Source organism: Doryrhamphus excisus, linkage group LG10, assembly GCF_037039965.1.
Source record: "Doryrhamphus excisus strain RoL-2023G ecotype Guam linkage group LG10, RoL_Dexc_Guam_v1.1, whole genome shotgun sequence".
Classification (NCBI taxonomy): Eukaryota; Metazoa; Chordata; class Actinopteri; order Syngnathiformes; family Syngnathidae; genus Doryrhamphus; species Doryrhamphus excisus.
In genome coordinates, this window is record NC_136366.1 from 8,823,885 (window position 1) to 8,844,064 (window position 20,180).

General features: G+C 43.2%; 1 protein-coding gene across 1 annotated transcript in view; it reads right to left on the reverse strand.

The window, feature by feature from the left end:
- hcn1 (hyperpolarization activated cyclic nucleotide-gated potassium channel 1) overlaps positions 1-18,719 on the reverse strand; it is a 67,966-nt gene extending 49,247 nt beyond the window's left edge. The window contains exons 1-2 of the mRNA XM_058053970.2: positions 18,196-18,719; positions 10,383-10,806 (exon numbers count right to left, since the gene is read on the reverse strand). Coding sequence (XP_057909953.2) covers positions 10,383-10,806; positions 18,196-18,551 — 780 coding nt within the window. The 5' untranslated portion in view covers positions 18,552-18,719. The remainder of the gene's footprint in view (positions 1-10,382; positions 10,807-18,195) is intronic.
- Between the last annotated feature and the right edge of the window lie 1,461 nt (positions 18,720-20,180).

Here is a 20,180-nt window from a genome sequence, read left to right on the forward strand (position 1 = left end):
TCCTCCTGTTTATTCAATGCATTAGCAGTATGGGTGCAGCTTGAAATGGCTGTCGCCTGTACGTCACGCCTCCAGGTGATGGCATCCCCGCCGGTACCTCTTTTGGGAGAATCACCTCTATATGGTGCAAGAGCAAAAACGTTTTTTCCAGGGAGTCGGGCAGACCTGAGCCTTTTAACAAGCTCTGGAGGAGAGTGCAACAATCTTTAAAAAATTTACATTTTTTAAATATTTTTTTTTTCTTTTAATTATTCATTCATTCATTTTCACAAGGGTCGCGGGGGTGCTGGAGCCTATCCCAGCTGTCTTTGGGCGAGAGGCAGGGTACACCCTGGACTGGTGGCCAGCCAATCACAGGGCACATATAGACAAACAACCATTCACACTCACATTCATACCTATGGACAATTTGGAGTCGCCAATTAACCTAGCATGTTTTTGGAATGTGGGAGGAAACCGGAGTACCCGGAGAAAACCCACGCATGCACGGGGAGAACATGCAAACTCCACACAGAGATGGCCGAGGGTGGAATTGAACCCTGGTCTCCTAGCTGTGAGGTTTGCGCGCTAACCACTCTACTACCGTGCCCCCCTTTTTAATTATAATTTTTTTAATTATTGATTTTTTTCCTCGATTATGAGATATGTCATGTTACACATGTCAGTATTGGAAATTGAACATTAGACAATATCGACATATCGATTTGCAGCAAAAAAGCCAATATCGGACCTCCCTAATTTTTTTCTATTCGCAAAAAAATCCTACAAAAATCTCGAAGAACCACTTTGCCATTAAGGAGGTTAGGTAATAAATATATATCAAATAATGCAATCATGTACTTCAAATAAATCCTACATATATGTAAATATATATAAATCGCTGTTCACAAGCTTGGCCTTCCCTTTCATTGGACAACTAACACGTGCCTCCCCACCCGACCACCCTCACCTGACCCATGAGCAAACATCTCCACTGGTCCTCAAGCGTGTCCTCAACAAATCAGAGCTTTTGTTTGCTGTGCAGCACGATGCCCCGGCTACCCATCACAAAGTTCTTTCTTCGACAGGGGACATTAAAAATGCACAAGCTTGCTGCAGCAGCCTTGACTTTTGGCTCATCGGCGGCACCACTTGGTTGATTCAGTCTTCATTTGAATTGAAAATTAATTAAACGATTGCATCTGAAACTATGTGTTCTTTAACCACAATATGATTGATTGTTGAGGATTTTGTAGCGAAAAAAAGTTTGGCTAATATTCATGTTATTCGCTGACACAAGAAAGCAGACAATCAGTAGCCACGTATACATGGACCCAAATATTCCAATTGCATTCGGTTTATTCGCTCAAACGGAAAGAATCTAACCTTTGTATACACCTCATTCCGGAAGAAAAGTGCCAATCCAATTGAATATATAATCGGATTCACGGGGGTGGAATATTCCTTTCCCCAATCCGATTGATTGAACGGAAAGTTGTCAGGGTGCGTTCTTCTTAGTGGTGTTTTTCTTCTTCTGTTGTTTATTGGCGGTTGGCAAGCAGCTTTCGTGTGCATGAAACTCTTCTATACTTTAGTCCCAAGTCCAGTTTTATTAAAAAATAAAATATATATCTATATAAAACATGTCCCGAGTTTAATTATAAAATATTAGCAAGATTGAATTTGATCTTTTCCTGTTTAAATTTATCCCGGGTGCGATCTTTCAGCGCATGTTCAGATATGACGTAACACGCAGCTCCAGACGTTATTCAGTTTTAAAAATGGAGGCCAGCAATCGGCACTGAACTGCTGCGGAAAGTTTGTTTTTGATCAAAATAATTTCTGGGTGAAGGAAAAACTAGCAATATGGAGTTATTCCAACAAGTGAAAGAAAAATGCGGGGAAGTCGGTATCACGTGATGTTGATGTTTACGTTTTACTGGGCATGCCCCATTGACTATTCTGTTTGATTATAGCGGCACATGTAGACAAGAGATTGGAATATTCCTTTCCATGTATACCATTGTTTTCGGAAAGGTTATTCGGAAAGAGAAAACCTCCTCATGTAAACGTGGCTACTGGCAATAAAATAAAAAAAATAAAGCGGATTTCATAGGTCCCTAAAAAATGCCTTCTAACTCACATTTTAACATTTATTTTCCCTTTGTTCAAGGATTTATTTGGCCCCCCCCACCCCAGAATGCAAATGGCAGCCGCCTATTCCTACATTCAAGATCTGACCTGCATGTACGATTCTGAGCATTAAAAAAAAAAAAAGATCAGTTATACGTGCCAGTCGGAGGCCACGTGGTCTTATGGATCCAAACGTGACGCAGTGCAGACTCGCACATGCACACAGACGTCGCATCAAATCAGGCAAACAGTCAGCCGACGGCTCTGCTTTCTCACAGGCGGAGTCCCGCCTTCTGTCGGCCCTCTTGTTTGTGTGTCTTGCCACTAAATGGCATTTTGAGCAAAAAATGCTAATAAGGCCGGGCAGGCTTTTGAGTTCGCCTCCTCAAAATGTCACTGCATGACACGTGTGAGGTATACTTTGTGGACAGGACTTTTCACGCAGATTCTGTGAAGATAGCGGCGCCTGCAGCTGCTCCTGTGATGAATAGCGTGTAGCTGGCCCTTTAATGGAGCACAGGTCAATTGCATGGAAAATGCAAAGAAAAATGACTACACCAGAAAAAAAAAAAAGCTTAATTCGGCATCATTTTACAAGCTGTAATTACAGATAGGAAGAGGAACAACAGGAGGAAATCAATCAGGGAAAAGTAATAGCGTCGCTGCTGCAGATACACACAAATCAAAAAGTAACGCACACACACGCACGCAGCCTTCCTCGCTTTTCATCCTCACGCATGATTCAGCACTCTCTCTGTGCAGCCACCCACCGGGTCGAAAAACGACTCAGTAGTCGAAAATCTCCTATTTGGATCAGCGCCGAATCACAGTGAACTTTGGGAACAGCCACCTCCTGCATAATATGCCTGAATTTGGTCATTAAGATTCATGCATTATTCACCAAGCCAGAGAAGAAAAAGGTCAAAAAATGGCCAATGTTAACAGAAGGGTGATTAGAACTTAATCACCTCCATCAAGCACGGAGTTGGTTAGTTAGCAGGATTACAGGAAAACACATAGCCAACCAATGGAAACCCGGCAAAATAGGAACTTTTGCTAGGGAATCACCAGGAACTCCCACCCTAAGTCGTTTTCCCAGAATCGCAAAGTACGTTGGCACGCTGCCCGTCATCCATTCACTCGTCATGGAAACGACTACGACAATAGGACGAGAATAGAGTTGAAGAAAAGTACAATGAGAAAATATTCATTCATTTTCTACCGCTTATCCTCACAAGGGTCGCGGGGGTGCTGGAGCCTATCCCAGCTGTCTTTGGGCGAGAGGCGGGGTACACCCTGGACTGGTGGCCAGCCAATCACAGGGCACATATAGACAAACAACCATTCACACTCACATTCATACCTATGGACAATTTGGAGTGGCCAATTAACCTAGCATGTTTTTGGAATGTGGGAGGAAACCGGAGTACCCGGAGAAAACCCACGCATGCACGGGGAGAACATGCAAACTCCACACAGAGATGGCCAAGGGTGGAATTGAACTCGGGTCTCCTAGCTGTGAGGCATGCGCGCTAAACGCTCATCCACCGTGCAACCCATGAGAAAATATAAAAAAATATATTACAATATACTGCAATCTACAAAAAATTTCTATTACACGTTTTCTCGTTACACTTGCCTTGGTTAGAGTCTGTTTCGAATTGAGTTGGACATTCTGGAACAGATAAATGATGCTAACCAAGTCACCAACTATTTTCACAAGTTCTGCCAAGTTACTGATGGTACTTGTTTGTTTTGGACTTAAGGCCACACAGAGATGGCCGAGGGCGGAATTGAACTCGGGTCTCCTAGCTGTGAGGTCTGCGCGCTAACCGCTCTACCGCCGTGCAGCCCATGAGAAAATATAAACAAAATATTACAATATACTACAATCTACTAAGAATTTCTATTACACGTTTTCTCGTTACACTTGCCTTGGTTAGAGTCGGTTTTGGATTGAGTCGGACCTTCTGGAACAGATAAATTATGCTAACCAAGTCACCAACTATTTTCACAAGTTCTGCCAAGTTACTGATGGTACTTGTTTGTTTTGGACTTAAGGCCACACAGAGATGGCCGAGGGTGGAATTGAACTCGGGTCTCCTAGCCGTGAGGTCTGCGCGCTAACCGCTCTACCGCCGTGTAGCCCATGAGAAAATATTTAAAAATATATTACAATATACTGCAATCTACTAAGAATTTCTATTACACGTTTTCTCGTTACACTTGCCTTGGTTAGAGTCTGTTTTGGATTGAGTTGGACCTTCTGGAACAGATAAATGATGCTAACCAAGGCACCAATGATTTTCACAAGTTCTGCTGAGTTACTGATGATACCGAAGATACTTTTTGTTTGTTTTGGACTTAAGGCCACCCAGAGATAGCAGAGCTTGGAATTGAACTCAGGTGTCCTGGCTGTGAGGCCTGCATGCTAACCGCTCGACTGCCTTGCAGCCCATGAGAAAATATAAAAAAATATATTACAATATACTGCAATCTATTAAGATTTTCTATTACACGTTTTCTCGTTACACTTGACTTGGTTAGAGTCTGTTTTGGATTGAGTCGGACCTTCCGGAACAGATAAATGATGCTAACCAAGGCACCAACGACTTTCACAAGTTCTGCCGAGTTACTGACGGTACTTTCACAACCAACCGAGGAGACTTTTTGTTTGTTTTGGACTTAAGGTCAATACGCTGAGTCATGGTAAGACAGATGATCAGCACCTTCAGAATGTTTACATAACTGTGTGTGTGCAAATACAGTCAGACAATGCTTTAGCGGAGGGCAAATGTAGTCTACGTAATGCAGTTAGAAGTCATTTAGTTCCTTGGCTCAGCTGGCTCCCATTCTCTCTCTCTCTCTCTCTCTCTCTCGGATCAGTTGACAAAGCTGGAGAACCAAAAGCTTCACATTCGGAAATCTCTGAGCTCTTAAATAAAAGCTGTAAAATTTACATCACTTTGATCCAACACTGGATTTGAAGTAATAACGTGATGCCTTTATGCAATTCCATGCAACGTGCATTCATAGCCCTCCCTATCAGGAAATCAGATTGTCAGCAAGGAACAATCCACCATGGCCGCCGTGTCGCCAGCTCCTGGAATTGGTAACATTACACCCCGATACCGCTGCTGTTGCTGCAGTGTAGTGGGTGGGTGGGAATCATTACGCAACCACGTTGCAACGGTATCAAAATGCAGCGTGTGAGCAAGACAGAAGGGGGGAAAAAACATGTGTCACACAGCCTAGGCATGAACTATGGCTGAGTAATTACATAATTATGCTGGATTACCATTACGGTAATGACATTAATGAGTCAAGGGTAATTCAAATGTGACAGAATGTCAAAGCACAAAGGGAGTCAATAATACAAATAAGCTTGGAAATTCCACTGTCATGTTCCCACTCATGAACACGACATCGGGAAAGTGGACTGTCACCCAGGTCAGGTCTGATGCCGAACTTTTGGATTTAGCTGGTATTTGCGGGAAAACAGCAGAAAATGGTATCATCCATCCATCGATCTTCTACCATGGTTCACATCGACATCGACAACAATAACCAACCAATCACTATTGATACTGCTTAAAGGGGAAGTGCACTTTTTTGGAATTTTGTCCATCATCATAAAAAAAAGCCACATTTGAAGTTGGAAGACCAGAAGCGAGAGTGGCTAGCTCGCTAGCTGCGCCAGTGACCGCTAGGCAAAGTGTGTAAACAAAGAAAATGAATCAAAAAAAGTATGTAAAAAAAAAAAAAAAAATCCAACCAATCCGGTTCCGGACTGCCAAAAATGTTAACACATTTTATTTTTATGGTTTCACAATTAATAACGCAACGCAACCAACGGCATATTGTACACTAACCAGAAAATGTACGCAAACCAAGGCAAAAGTTTTTATGTAAACCGGAAAAAAAAATTCTACACTGGTCACAAGGTGTCAGTAATTGTTTGGTGAGACAAGCACCAGACCCGATCACAACAGGCACGGTCGTAAACCGGACAAGCCAAAACTCAACTCTGAACCCCTAATGTCACTTCCTGTCCTCCACACGCAACACATGTATCGAGCACAAGTCTTATTATGTCTACTATATTGGCTAATAAAAGAGTAAAGGTGACTATAGGGGTGTTATTGGATGTCTGGGGGGCTCTAATAATAAAAAAAACAGTTTTTCTGTGCTACAAAAATCCTACTTTGTAGCAATTCATTCATCACGGTCTGGTCTGGAACCAGCAACAAACATCATCCCAGCATCCCGGAACCCAATTTGTTCAACTTTTAACAATTAATCCCCCAATTAACACAGGCAGCGGCCAAATGCTACAAGTTTGGTAGCACACGAGAAGCACACAGATTGAGCAAAAAAGGGTAAAGCCTCCCCCAGGGGGCCGCTTAGTCGCCACAAGGCCAACCTGAGCCCAACACCGCGGAGCTGGAATGTGGCAGCAGGCCTAGAGGTGGTGGTCGTGATGGTGGTGGTGGTGAGCCACATGCATCAAACATGTACTGATTATCCAATGAAATGTTTTGCCGTTGTTTTGGACGTTAACATGACAGAAATACAGACAGACGACGCAAATCAACATCGGCATCAATTAGCGTCCTCTAAATGAATTCAAGTCAATCACTGCACTCGCGTTTAGCTCTGCTTTGGTCTCCCGCCAAGCCGATTGGAAATGCACTTTCTCCAGGCACGGCATGGAGTTGTTATTTTTTAATAAATACATATCAAAACAACAGATAATATTAAACTGAAGTATTGCTACTCTGAGGATTTGTTGCTATGATCCCAGTGTGAGTCATCATGGGTGCACAGTTATGAAACACCGGTTTGTCCTCTGAAAGCAAACTTTGCATTAAAAAAAAAAAAACTGTCACACTGTCTGTATTCCCACTTTTTTTTTTCCTAGCACCGGTGCACTTGTTTGTTTTGCTCAGCGTGCTGAATGAGCAGTCAACCGCTCCGCACGACCTTCATGCTGCAAGCTGCAATTTCCCTGAGCACTGCATATTGCAATAATTACATGTGAGCAAACAAAAGCCATGAATGATTGAGCACATGGTAGCGTCTCCAAAGCACACCAGCTATATACGCTCCGCCTGGAAACTACAAGTAGGAAACGCTTGGACATTATTTTGGGGCTAATTGACAATGGGGAAGATAATCGAGTGAGGCGGCTAATAAAGAAGCTCATCAGCCGTTTTAGCATCATTCCCCAGTAGGGAAATGGCTTGATTTATTGATGGGTCAAAGATAGAACCTGTTGGAAACTACAGTAGTTTCCGGACTACAAGTTGTATCAGTCAAAAAATTCATCATAAAGACATATTTAATCCTCTCAAAGAAGCCACTTTTGATACGGGACATGACACCTGGATGAAAACATCCGTTTTTAAAAAGGGGACCTATGATGCTTTTTCCACTTTTCTGACCTATAAATGTAGTTCGAATGTAGTATTCTGGTGTTAAACCATGCCAAAGTGTCAGATTAGGACGTTAGCGCATTTGGAAATGAGCCCTGAAAGAATTTAGGGATGGCTCAAAACACTCAGTTTCAGAGGGCGTGGCAAAACGGGCCCTTTGTGATGTCACACAGGCGCGGAAATCATTATTGTGGTCACCAGTGTTGGCAAAAAACACCCCATTGTAATTTAAAGGCAGCACATTAAGTGAAATTCTATGTATCGAAAAATCTCGTAAAATCTAGTAGTCTAAAAGTCGAAATTATTTTCCGATACCTGATCGATGCCACGTGGCATCGCCAACTAGTGGCCTGGCATGCATATTACAACCAAGTTGTTATCTGCATGTGATAATTCAAAACGTTTGGTGGCCCCATCTCAGACCGTCTAGCCGATGCTAGTGAAACTCTCTTGACTAGGCAGATGGAGCAAAGAGGTGGTGACAAAGTGAGGATGGGGGGGGGGGGCTGGCGGCCGGGAGTGCGGCAAAACACACGACAGCTGAAGCAATGACGGACGTGCATGCTGGCTGACGACTGAGTAACCGAGTGACTCCGTCCAAAGGCTGTGATTTGATGATGATTCACTGCTTCGATGCCATTGTAATCGCCAGAGAACGCATTTAAGCGCAAGTCCTCTATCTTACACCTAACCTGATACGACAGCTCGGAATTTTTCCACCGGGTCGTTTCTTCCTTCTCTTCTCGCTCCTGCGGAAGTGTCAGATGCGTTGTTGTGGGTGTGCATTTTAACACGCTGACACCTAAACGTGACTTCTTTTCATTCCTGTATCACACCGTGTTCTCTCCCATCTACACCTGCAGGAGGAAGGAGGTGACACAGGAGGGGAATGTGCTGGAGGGATGTTAGCTAGCTTTCTGTACGCTCCATGCAGATTCACATTAAGCATTCAACGCTTTGTTTGTGTTTCTGACCCGGCCTCGACCACCTCATCCTCCCACAGCCTCATCTTGGCTCAGCTGGAATGCGTAATCAGCTTCCCACATCGTGAACAACAATGACGTTCCGTAGTTACGAGGTGTGTTCAGGTACAATATGGACGGACTTTCTGCTGTGGCTTGAATCATTTCATAAAACAAAAGGCTAATGCGGCAAAAGCTAACATACAGTAAAGCAACCACTGTTATATATTTATTATTATTTATATATTATTATATATATATTTATATATTATTTTATATTCAAATTATTATTTATATTATTTTTTAAATTAAATATATATATTTTTTGTAAATATTATTATATTATATCTATTATATTTATTAAATATTATATTATATTTATTTCATTTTATTTTATTACACTACATTATTATATTATATTATATTATATTATATTATATTATATTATATTATATTATATTATATTATATTATATTATATTATATTATATTATATTATATTATATTATATTATATTATATTATTTCCAGGACTTTCTGCTGTGGCTTGAATAATTTCATAAAACAAAAGGCTAATGCAGCAAAAGCTAACATACAGTATAGCAACCACTGTTATATATTTATTATTATTTATATATTATTATATATATATTTTATATTAAACATTATTTATATTATTTTTATTGAATATTATATTTATTAAATTTTATTTTATTACACTATATTATATTACACTATATTATATTACACTATATTATATTACACTATATTATATTACGTTACGTTACGTTACGTTACGTTACGTTATATTATATTATATAGGACTTAATAGAAGATATCTCAACATATCAGCATGGTAGAAAAAACAGCAAAAAACAGAAAATTATTAGAAAAGCTTCATATCGGATTTCCTGCCAATATACTGGGTGCATTTCACAAATAAACACTGTTAGTGCAAAATAAGTCAAATACTTCAATATGCAATATTGTGGCAAAAATCTGTGACTGACTACAAGCGTTTGGATTATTGATTTGCCATAGTATTGCCAGAAGATACCATAGTTTTGGATTTCATGAGTTGTCAAGTTTTTTGTGCTCTTATTTTGCTTTTCCGGGGGTGCCGTGAGACACCCGACTCAGGAGACCAAAGGATGCATGAGATCGGTCCAAGATTTACACACTTAAGTAAATCCACTAAAGGAGCTGCACAAGGGCTGGGCTCCGACTATTGTGACCATAAATTCTTAAAAACCAACTGCCTCGCTGGTTTTTGATTATCACGGCACGGTAGCTCAAAATGGAACCAGCTAGATGTGACGTTTCGCGTTTCAAAATTTGGGTCACCGGGTGATCCGACTTTACACGGCAGCCATTTGGATCCTCGGTCTGGTGCTCAGTCATGCGGGACGTGTGATCCGAAAAGGACGCGGGGTGAGATGACAACATAACGTGAGCGGCATGTCGACGAGGACGGGGACATCAAGGACAGACGCGGGGGTCAGCCAGGAGGACCATTTACCAGACAGGATAATAAAACTCTTAGAAAGAAGGGCGGGGCTGCGGAGGAGGAGGGTTTCCGTGTATCCGGTACTTTAGTCACTTCATAAAATACTATAAAATAGACTATTATAGCCTTGATTCCATCGCTTGAACTACGGTTATTACATCTGAACACATAGAAGCCATTTCTTGGTTTCAGCCGCCAGATAACTGAAGCTGACATTAGCGCTCGTTGCACACCGATAAGCCCTTTGATTGACAGCACATTTCAGTTTTATAGCGAGCTCCGCATTGACCTTTCAAGGTTGTAACCACGCCGCTGTGGCGTTGCTTGCTGTGGGCGGAAGCGAGATGAACGCGACGTCTGATACTCACCTCCTCCCACTGATGTATGTATCGGATGAGTCGAGACAGTCTCAAAAGTCGAAGGAGGCTGAGGATCTTGGTGAAGCGGACGATTCGCAGGGCGCGGGCCGTCTTATACACCTCAGAGTCAAAGCCTTTCTCCACTATCAAAAAGATATAATCCACCGGTATGGAGGAGAGGAAGTCCACGACGAACCAGCTCTTTAGGTAATTCATCTTGATGACCTTCGGGTCCAGGATGATCTCAGAACTCTCCTCGTTGACGATCCCCGTTCTGAAGTTCATGACCAGGTCCACCAGGAAGATGGTGTCCGAGGCCACGTTGAAGACCAGCCAGGTGGTGGTGGTCTGTTCTGAGAAGAAGGTTATTCCCACAGGAATGATGATTAGATTCCCCATCATCATGATGAGCATTATTAAGTCCCAGTAGAACCTGCAGGGAAAAGCACATGGTGCAAAGCGGGGGTCAGGACAATAGTAGTAGTATAGTATAAAAGTACTACTACTGAAGACGATAATACACACAGAAACATCTGGCAACACAAGTGAGGACGAGACAGGCTGACCTGAAAGAGGAAGTCTCAATAATGCCCCCCTCCCTCGGGGCTAGTGTTTCCCGACTCTGGATATTGTCACCATCTGACAAGTGTTTTCGACATACATCAGAACCTGGCATGGACGCCGTCCCGCATCGTTTTATCTTATCACTTATCACCCAAATCTGAGCCAATAGCATCCTTTGTTGGTTTCAGTGTCCGGGCAAAAAAACGATCTCTTAAGTTGTGGTTATTTTTAGTATTTGTGCAGTCATGGCTCAGCGTAAACGATTGGTTTCTGAGGTGTTCCCGCCGTAACGCCATGCCTTCGTCCGGGCTGCGTTCAAGCCCCCCCTGCCCTCAGTGTGCTGATGAGCCGGCCCCGCAAGCCATTCATCAGCAGCTGAGCGTCCCTGAGCCCCGATAACGGCTGAGCGACCACGGATGAAAATAGATGCTTTCAGGGATTCTATCTCGTGCTACTAAAAACTCCCCGCTTACGCCATCCCCCCGCCTGCCTCTGGTGAACCTCGCTTGTCCGTTCACCGCCTTCCACCGAGGATGGAAATTGACTAGCATGGCTAGCTCGCTGGCAGGCTGCCTTCTCTTGCTGGCAGTCTGGACAACCAGTAATGGATCTGTTTGAATTAATTAAGCCCCGGCCTTGGCTTTATAAATACCCGCAGATCGCATGTCCGATAATTGTCGTCACTTAAACTAAAGAGCGAGCCTCTAGGTGGTTCATAACATCGCACTGAGGTTATTTTTACATGGGTGGGCATTGAACTGAGGCTGAAGGTGGTGCCTTGACTTACTGGAAAACCTTGAACGTGGGGCATCAGAGCCGTGACACTCGGGTCTTTATGGCAGCCGACGGCCGTGAGGATGACACCGGTGTTATTCTTTTACATGAAGGTATTAGATAAGAAGTATAAAAAAAAACAATAGCTGCTGTAATTAATGACATGACAGCAGCGCCGCTTGGATCACATCACTGCAGCATTGGTTTTCAATCCACTCCATTACCAATGTTTACTTATTTATCTGTACGGGTTGCTGGCACCAGCACTGTTCAAGCATGAATAAAGACGCTAACCGGCCTGGCAACCTGGAAGAAATGCAAGTTTAATGTCGTATATACAGTCAGCCCTCGTTTAGTAGCGTTAATTAGAGATTAATCAGAGATTCTAAATATGTTTTTAGCATTATTAGAGATTTGAAATAACGCCTCTATAGTCACTTAGATAGTCAATAACTCACACATTAGTATTGACAAGCTGCTGTGTCAATGGAAGCTTTCTGACACCTACTGGCTGATGTAGTAGAAGAACTGCAACGGGGCAGGGAACATTAACACAGGAGCTGCTGTCAGCCACAACTCACGTCAGTCAATGGCACTCTCCACACTGCTAGCCGTGCTGCTAACAGATCACAGATATTACACTACATCTTTCGTATGACCTTTGTTTGTATTTTGCCGCTTATATTTATGTATATATTATATATAAATATACACTACCAGGGCTGCACGGTGGTTGAGTGATTAGCACACAGATCTCACAGTTAGGAGTTCAATTCTGAGTTCAATCCCACCCTCGGCCATCTCTGCATGGAGTTTGCATGTTCTTTCCATGCATGCAATGGGTTTACTCAGATTTCCTCCCACATTCCAAAAACATGCTAGGTTAATTGGCGACTCCAAATTGTCCATAGGTATGAATGTGAGTGTGAATGGTTGTTTGTCTATATGTGCCCTGGGATTGGCTGGCCACCAGTCCAGGGTGAATGAATACACTACTGCTCAAAAGTTTAGGATCACTTGGAAATGTTTTTGGCCAGTCTGAGATATGACTTTTTCTTGGCAGTCCTGCCATGAAGTCCAGCATCCTGAAGTCGCCGCTTCACTGTTGATACTGACCCTGGTGTTGGACGGGTACTATTTAGTACAGCTGCCAGGTGACGACCTGTGAGGTGTCTTTGTCTTAAACTACACACTCTCAGATATTTGTCTTCTTGCACAGTTATGCATCGTTTTTGTGTCCTTGTTAGACCCAGTTTGTGCTGCTCTCTGAAGGGAGTAGTTAACAGCATGGTAAGAGATTTTTGTTTTAGTTTAGATTTTTAGATGGGTTTTCTAATAATCTATTAGCCTTATAAAATGATGGACTTGGTTTAGCAGCCATACCAGGAGATTGATGCAGAGGATTGACAGTTGTTGATAGTAGGCCTCTATGCAAAAATGAAAATCATCTGATTCATTTTAATTGTTTATGAAATGCATGAAAATGTGTTTTTTGTTGGAAAACAAAGAAATTTGCAAGTGATCCCAAACTTTTGAGCGGTAGTGTATATTATATATAATATATTAAATTTGCCGCTAAACCGCAATGTGTAACCCATGTTGCAAAAATGTTGCATATTTTAGAGGTGGTACTAGATGCCCAAAAGTTTGACAACCATTGCTGTGATTATTATACTCGGGTTTTATCTACATCTATACATCTATAGTGATAAACTAGTAAAAAAAAAACTTGCTGAAAAGTTTTTCCCTAATAGTTTAAGCATCATGACCCACTTATCTACCGCTTATCTAAAAACATCTTGCAGGCGTTCTGAAATTCTAATGCATTTACTTCCCCTCGTTTGCAGCCGAAGCCTCGCCAAACGGCCATTTCTTTCTTTTTTTTTAAAGAGCTGGTCACAAAGCGTGACGATGCAGTGAGCCACACTAACACCGCATCCAGCTCTTGGTACATCATTGAATTAAGCGCTTGCTTTAACACTACAGCTGTGATGCACGCAAAAAAAAGAAGCCCTGCCCCCACATTAACCAATGTGCTTTCAGTTAAACTTCTGCTTCAAGCTTTTATTCCTTTTTGGTGTCGTTAGTCTGCTAATTGGTCAAGCAGCTCGGGACGACGGACCCCATGTAGGGACGGATCGAAAGGAGAGACCTGATCGCTGCTTTGGGAAACCCCAGAGGCCTCAGTGGCGATGCCAACGATACACGCCGCAGGCCAACTGAGTTAATTAAATAAGCAGATCTCAACACGTCTAACAAAGTGAATAAGAGCGTTGGAGTCTATGGTTAAAATCCCAGGTTTGGGCGATGGAGCAACAGCAAAAATATTCCTCGTCACTTAAGAGCTGATTATTGATCATATCTGTATGGATATGGATACATGTCAATGTATCATTACAGTCATATTAAGTATTATTAGTGACAAGAATGAATGTTGTGCTATATGTCGCAAGCTAGCAGGATTACACAGAACAATAACACCAGATTGTGGTTAGGCAGCTAATGCTAACAAACAAAATGTTTAACTAAAATTAATTAATCCACAGTCCTAGTAAGTATATCGTCCCTGCATTAGTACTCCGATTAGATTTACTTTCTACATTTGTACACAAACCATAGTACCCCCCCCCATTCTCTATAGCTCTATAAAGCGTGAAGGACTTTCCATGAGAACGATCCTGCTCCAAATCACGCCACCTCCTATCTTACCGTTGATGTCCTCCCGATAACAAGGGCGACATTCATCGTTATCTATGAGTGAGGGAATCCCACCGTACTTCCTCGCCATCACTCCACTCTTTGCATGTACAATAACGGCCATGTGCATGCAGGGGGCCGACACGGGGGATCAAACATTTGTGATACGGCCTTGATTTTACGACAGTAGTTTGGTTGTCACTTCACAGGATTGCATACAATATACTGCAACACCTTGCGCAAAACCTGGTGTTGGGGTAGTGAATGGACCATGGAGGTACATGGAAGTACACGTTTACCAGATGATGCAGACTCAAAGAAAATAGCCTTAAACCTATACAGACGTAACATAGGTGGGACACAGCCTGTGTGAAAGGGAATAGTGGTGTCGTTAATGGTCGCTGAATGACAACTATTTTACCCGACCTCATCAGATGTCTAATTATCTGATTGCGAGATAGCATCAGAGCGGTAAAAGAGGTGGGGCCACTGTCTGTGTGAAAGGGAATAACGCAAAACCGGGACCAGGGTTCTCTCCTACCCTGTTCATTGATGGCGGGATGGCGTGTCACTGTCTGAAAGCGCACATGATTGAGGCAATAGAACGCGTCACTGTGTTCTGTGTGAAAGGTGCAGGCAAATGATGGATGGGGGGTTAACAGTGGCTTGTTTTGCCTAGAAACGCTTTCAAACTACAACAAAGTCCTCTCTTTAGGGTGAGCAGGTATACGAGGCCGTGCACGAGACCTCTCGAAAAAAAACAACAACATATGAATAATGAATATTACTAACTTGTCATGAATCTTTAAGCAGCTACAGTGTACAAAGACTATTGGCTATTACGTTACTTGAAGGGCTCGCAGTGGCTGATGATGGATTGGGTTCACGTATGGGAGCCTTGTTTTGGCGTTTTGTCAGTCCTCCTTGAAGACAACATGAGACTGTAGAATGCGGAATGAGCTCAAGAGAGGCAGATAAACACCAAAAGCAATCAACAGTTGAACTTTTAAGGCTACAGCAGCATGGCAGCTAGCTTGACGTCCTACGTCAGCTGAGAGGCAATTTGCCAGCCCCCTTTAAAAAAAAAAAGTGCCCTTTGGAAAATGTCACCGGAAGTCTGCGGGGGGAGAAAGTCCACTCTGCTTTAGGGACTTGGTTTTGTGGCCCCAGCACTTACAAGACCGGAAGGCTGAAAATACCAAGAAAATTGAGCAGAGTCTCATCTTTGGTCATCTTTGAGAGGGACTCAATCTCTTACATAATCGTTTGGAGAAACCACTAAGCTTACCGACTGTGGTCTTGTGCTGCTAAGCCTTGACCACCATCGCTTTATGTCCACTGAGTGTTTCTCAATGGGACTTTTGGTTACGTTTAACTCATTTTCGTCAAGTTATGGCAACAAAAACAAAGACCAAACTAGGAACCGAAGGCAGGAACTCACATAGAATGTCATAGGATGCGAGATCTCGTTCTTGGGCGAACAGAAGGACGGATAATCCCGTTTTTAATGTGTTCGCCCTTGGGGCTTGGGCCACGACCTTGCAACTACGCCCCGAACACCACAACCTCCCCACAAAAAGTGGCCCCCGTTCAAGCACAAACAGCCAACAGCCAAACCGATCATATGGGGCCTACATCGGACTTGGATTGGCATAACAACAACGTCTTCAGTGTCACTGTGGAACGTTCTGGATAGTTCCTTCTAACTTCAATCCCAAATCCATCATGATGGCCGTCTCTGGGGTTTCATTTCTGAGCTGTGAAATTTAGTTGAAGGATTTTCCTGTTGTGGCAAAATAAAGACTACATTTCTAATACTTTTGTGTGCTATTAATTACTAATTAGTCATAGTATACGCTTCTGCCTTTCATGGCAGAAGAGGGGCGCTCGATTCCCGACCAGGGTTGCTTCAGGAGGGACATCCGGTGTAAAAAGTAAGCCAAACCAACTTATGTGATTGACTTGCTGTGGCGAAACCTAACAGGGAAAAGCCGTCCCTAATATAAATGATATATACAATTTGACATAACTATTTAGCTATTTAGAAAATTCCCACAAAATCAGGCATTTATATTTTACATAATTATCTATACCCAGATCTTCACCAAAATGTAACTCGATTTTTGCAAGGGAAAGTGTATAAAGGTTAAGAAAATAACACAATGTGGTGGCCATGTGGCTGTCCAAAGTGTGGCCTACAAGCCATTTGCTGATCATGTTCAATGTCCTTAAGGCACATTGTAAAAATATTGTGAAACATTGTAAAAATACTCATTCATTCATTCATTTTCTACCGCTTTTTCCTCACGAGGGTCGCGGGGGTGCTGGAGCCTATCCCAGCTGTCTTTGGGCGAGAGGCGGGGTACACCCTGGACTGGTGGCCAGCCAATCACAGGGCACATATAGACAAACAACCATTCACACTCACACCTATGGACAATTTGGAGTGGCCAATTAACCTAGCATGTTTTTGGAATGTGGGAGGAAACCGGAGTACCCGGAGAAGACCCACGCATGCACGCGGAGAACATGCAAACTCCACACAGAGATGGCCGAGGGTGGAATTGAACCCTGGTCACTCGACCGCCGTGCCGCCCTTGTAAAAATACGAATAAATGAAAATAATAATAATAAATAAAATTTAAAAATCCACCCTCGGCCATCTCTGTGTGGAGTTTCCATGTTCTCCCCGTGCATGCGTGGGTTTTCTCCGGTTTCCTCCCACATTCCAAAAACATGCTAGGTTAATTGGCCACTCCAAATTGTCCATAGGTATGAATGTGAGTGTGAATGGTTGTTTGTCTATATGTGCCCTGTGATTGGCTGGCCACCAGTCCAGGGTGTACCCCGCCTCTCGCCCGAAGACAGCTGGGATAGGCTCCAGCACCCCGTACAATCCTTGAAAATGAATGAATGAATGGTAATTAAAAAACAACAAAAACACTTAACATAACATGTGTTGATGCTAATAAAAGTACACTTGTAACGCAAAGCATCCGCATATGCAAACTTTTAGCATATTCACATTGAATTGGCCTGCTCCCAAAAGTGAAAATAATAAAATGGTCCCCACATCCTTTGATTTTGGGGTTGAACAACCCCCCTTCATACATGCAGGCCTAGCAGCTGTAAATAGGAACCATGGACAGCTCCACGAGAAAGGATGCTTGTAATTGATGAAGCCGACCGTGAGGCAAGGCAGCGTGTGGCCAACCTAACCCCCCCAACCCCCCCGCCTGCACCTGGGCTCGTTCATCCCATCCTATTCTTAAACAACATGGTATGCTGTCCCCCCCACCCCCCCACACCCATTTCTGTCGGCACATTCCATCACATTACAGAGTCAAAATGACATCACATCGAAGAAGAAGAAAAAAAAAACCTGACAGTGAGTGTCTGCACATAGACACCCCCCCCACCTCTCACCCCCACCACTCCATTCGTCATCTTCCCGCCGCCTGCAGCAGTGTAATGTTTACAAGCATGATGGTGCATTGGCACCGGAGCACAGGTAGTGCTCGTCTGCCTGCCTGCCTGCCTGCAATATGTCGCAACGTGCAAAAACAAACACGACTCGCAGCTTTTCGGCCATTCAAGGACATTTGCGCAAAAAAAAAATGCCGCAATAAAACATTGTATTGATATGAAAATCAATGTACGCTTTGAGGCAGGTGAGTGCTATAAAGGTGTGTGTGTGTGTGAAAGCGTGCAGACCCTCAAGGAGAAGAAGGGGGGGGGGGGGTGTACAGAGTGGGGGTAAAAGCAGGTGTTTCTGTTTCCGCCTTACCTAAAATCGCTATACGGATGAATGATCCAGTATCCGGCCGTTTGGACCCTCTCCTGCTCCTTTTCCACCGCTTTCTGACTGCCGAACATACGCAGGGAGAACTTATTGACTCCTGGCTGCATCATGGCCCCGAATTGCCTCTGCATGAACCCGTATTGCCTGGCCGCCCCCTCCAGATCGTCAAAGCCCACCATGGCCTCCTCACGCTCCCCCTTGAAGCCCACGGAGTTGCCATGGTCCTTCATGTTCTGGCTCCCAGTGCTGTTTTTCTGTATGGAGTCTTGCCTCTGAAACACGTTATTCCCGTCCGCCTTCTCCTCCTTGTTGCTGGAGAACGAGTTGGATTTGTCCTCCATTCTGCTGCTGCTGCTGCTGCTGTGCGGTTGTGGCGTCTGCAGACCAACTGGGGAGGACGCGCCGTTTTCTCCTTTTTTTTTTTCGCTGAGCTTCTTCTTCTCCTGGTGTCCTTCACAGTGCTTCAGCTCCTCCGCCTTCCGACGCGAGTGCTGCAAACTGAGACCCGGTGGCCGAGAGCCCCCCCTCACTCCCTCCCTCTCCGCACCCTCCTCCTCCTCCCTGCTCGGTGGATCAGCTTTCTTGGGTTACCGCCATCTACCGACGGGACTCGAACCATCCACACACACACACACACACAGTACATGCACACACACTTCGTCTCAGTAGTACACGACACTGCGGTTTCAACTGGAACATTGCACCTTATTTACATAATGTGGATCATGATCATGATAGCCCCCCCTCCCAGCCCCCGTCGCCCCATCAGGTTCACACATGGCATCCAATACATGAGGGACACCTGCACAATCCACGCTGTGTCAGCAATTCTGCACTTAAAAAAGGATGATAATGCTAATAATAATATCTTACTGTAGTATGCAGTGGCACCACTGAATATTACAATATTACATGAAAGGGATGCTATGCAACTGGTTCAAAATGTAAGAAAATAAAATAAAAATCCAACCAAAACACGCAACAGCGTCAGGTAAAGTTAAACCGCCTAAAAATTGTTGCCAATTTTATGTCGGTTTGTGAATGTTGGTGGCCAACAATCTCAGGGATACGCCCAACCAGTGGCTTCATTAGGCCTATTTTAGGGGGGCTAAAGTCCCCCTAAAATGTTTTTAAGCCCCCCTAAATTTGATATTTTTAATAGATTTTTTTTACAGAAAAAAATCCGACAAATTTCATATAATAGGGCAAAAGCAGGCTAATAAGCAAGCCAATAAGAAGGCTAATACTAGCCTACTACTACTAGTAGTAATAATCAAAAGAAGAATAATGATGATAGTAATAATAATAGGCTAATTAATAATAAGAATGATTATTTTTATTTATTTTTTTTTTTTACAAAAACTCTGACAAATTTCATATAATAGAGCAAAAGCAGGCTAATAAGCAAGCCAATAAGCAGGCTAATACTAGCCTACTACTACTACCTACTACTAGTAGTAGTAATAATCAGAAGAATAATAATGATGGTAGTAATAATAAAAGGCTAATTAATAATATAATAATGATTATTATATCACTGATCACTGTCCACTGGACAGAATGGTTGCAGAGCTTGAGCAGCGGTTTTGCAGTGTAGATTGTGTGTACTTGTGTACATTTAATGGTGGCCTAAAACAATTCTAGGTATTTCTACTAAATCTGCCCAAAAGTGGGAAAGTTATAGCCCGGTTCTTGTTCCTTATTCGTTTTTTGGATTTTTTTGAATGTCTACTACATTCATTCATATCCTGTGCATCTCCAGGGGGCTAAGCCCCCCCTGTCCTCAGAACCTAGTGACACCCCTGCGACCAACCATTTACATTCTGTTGCTATGATAGGCTACACCTTCAATTACGGCTAAACTTAGCCAAATGGCTAGCAGTAGCAGACATGTCGTCACAAACACGGGTACTTTACGTTCTCAAAGCAAGAGGGCAGGATGTAATGCTTGCAGGGTGTCGCAATACACT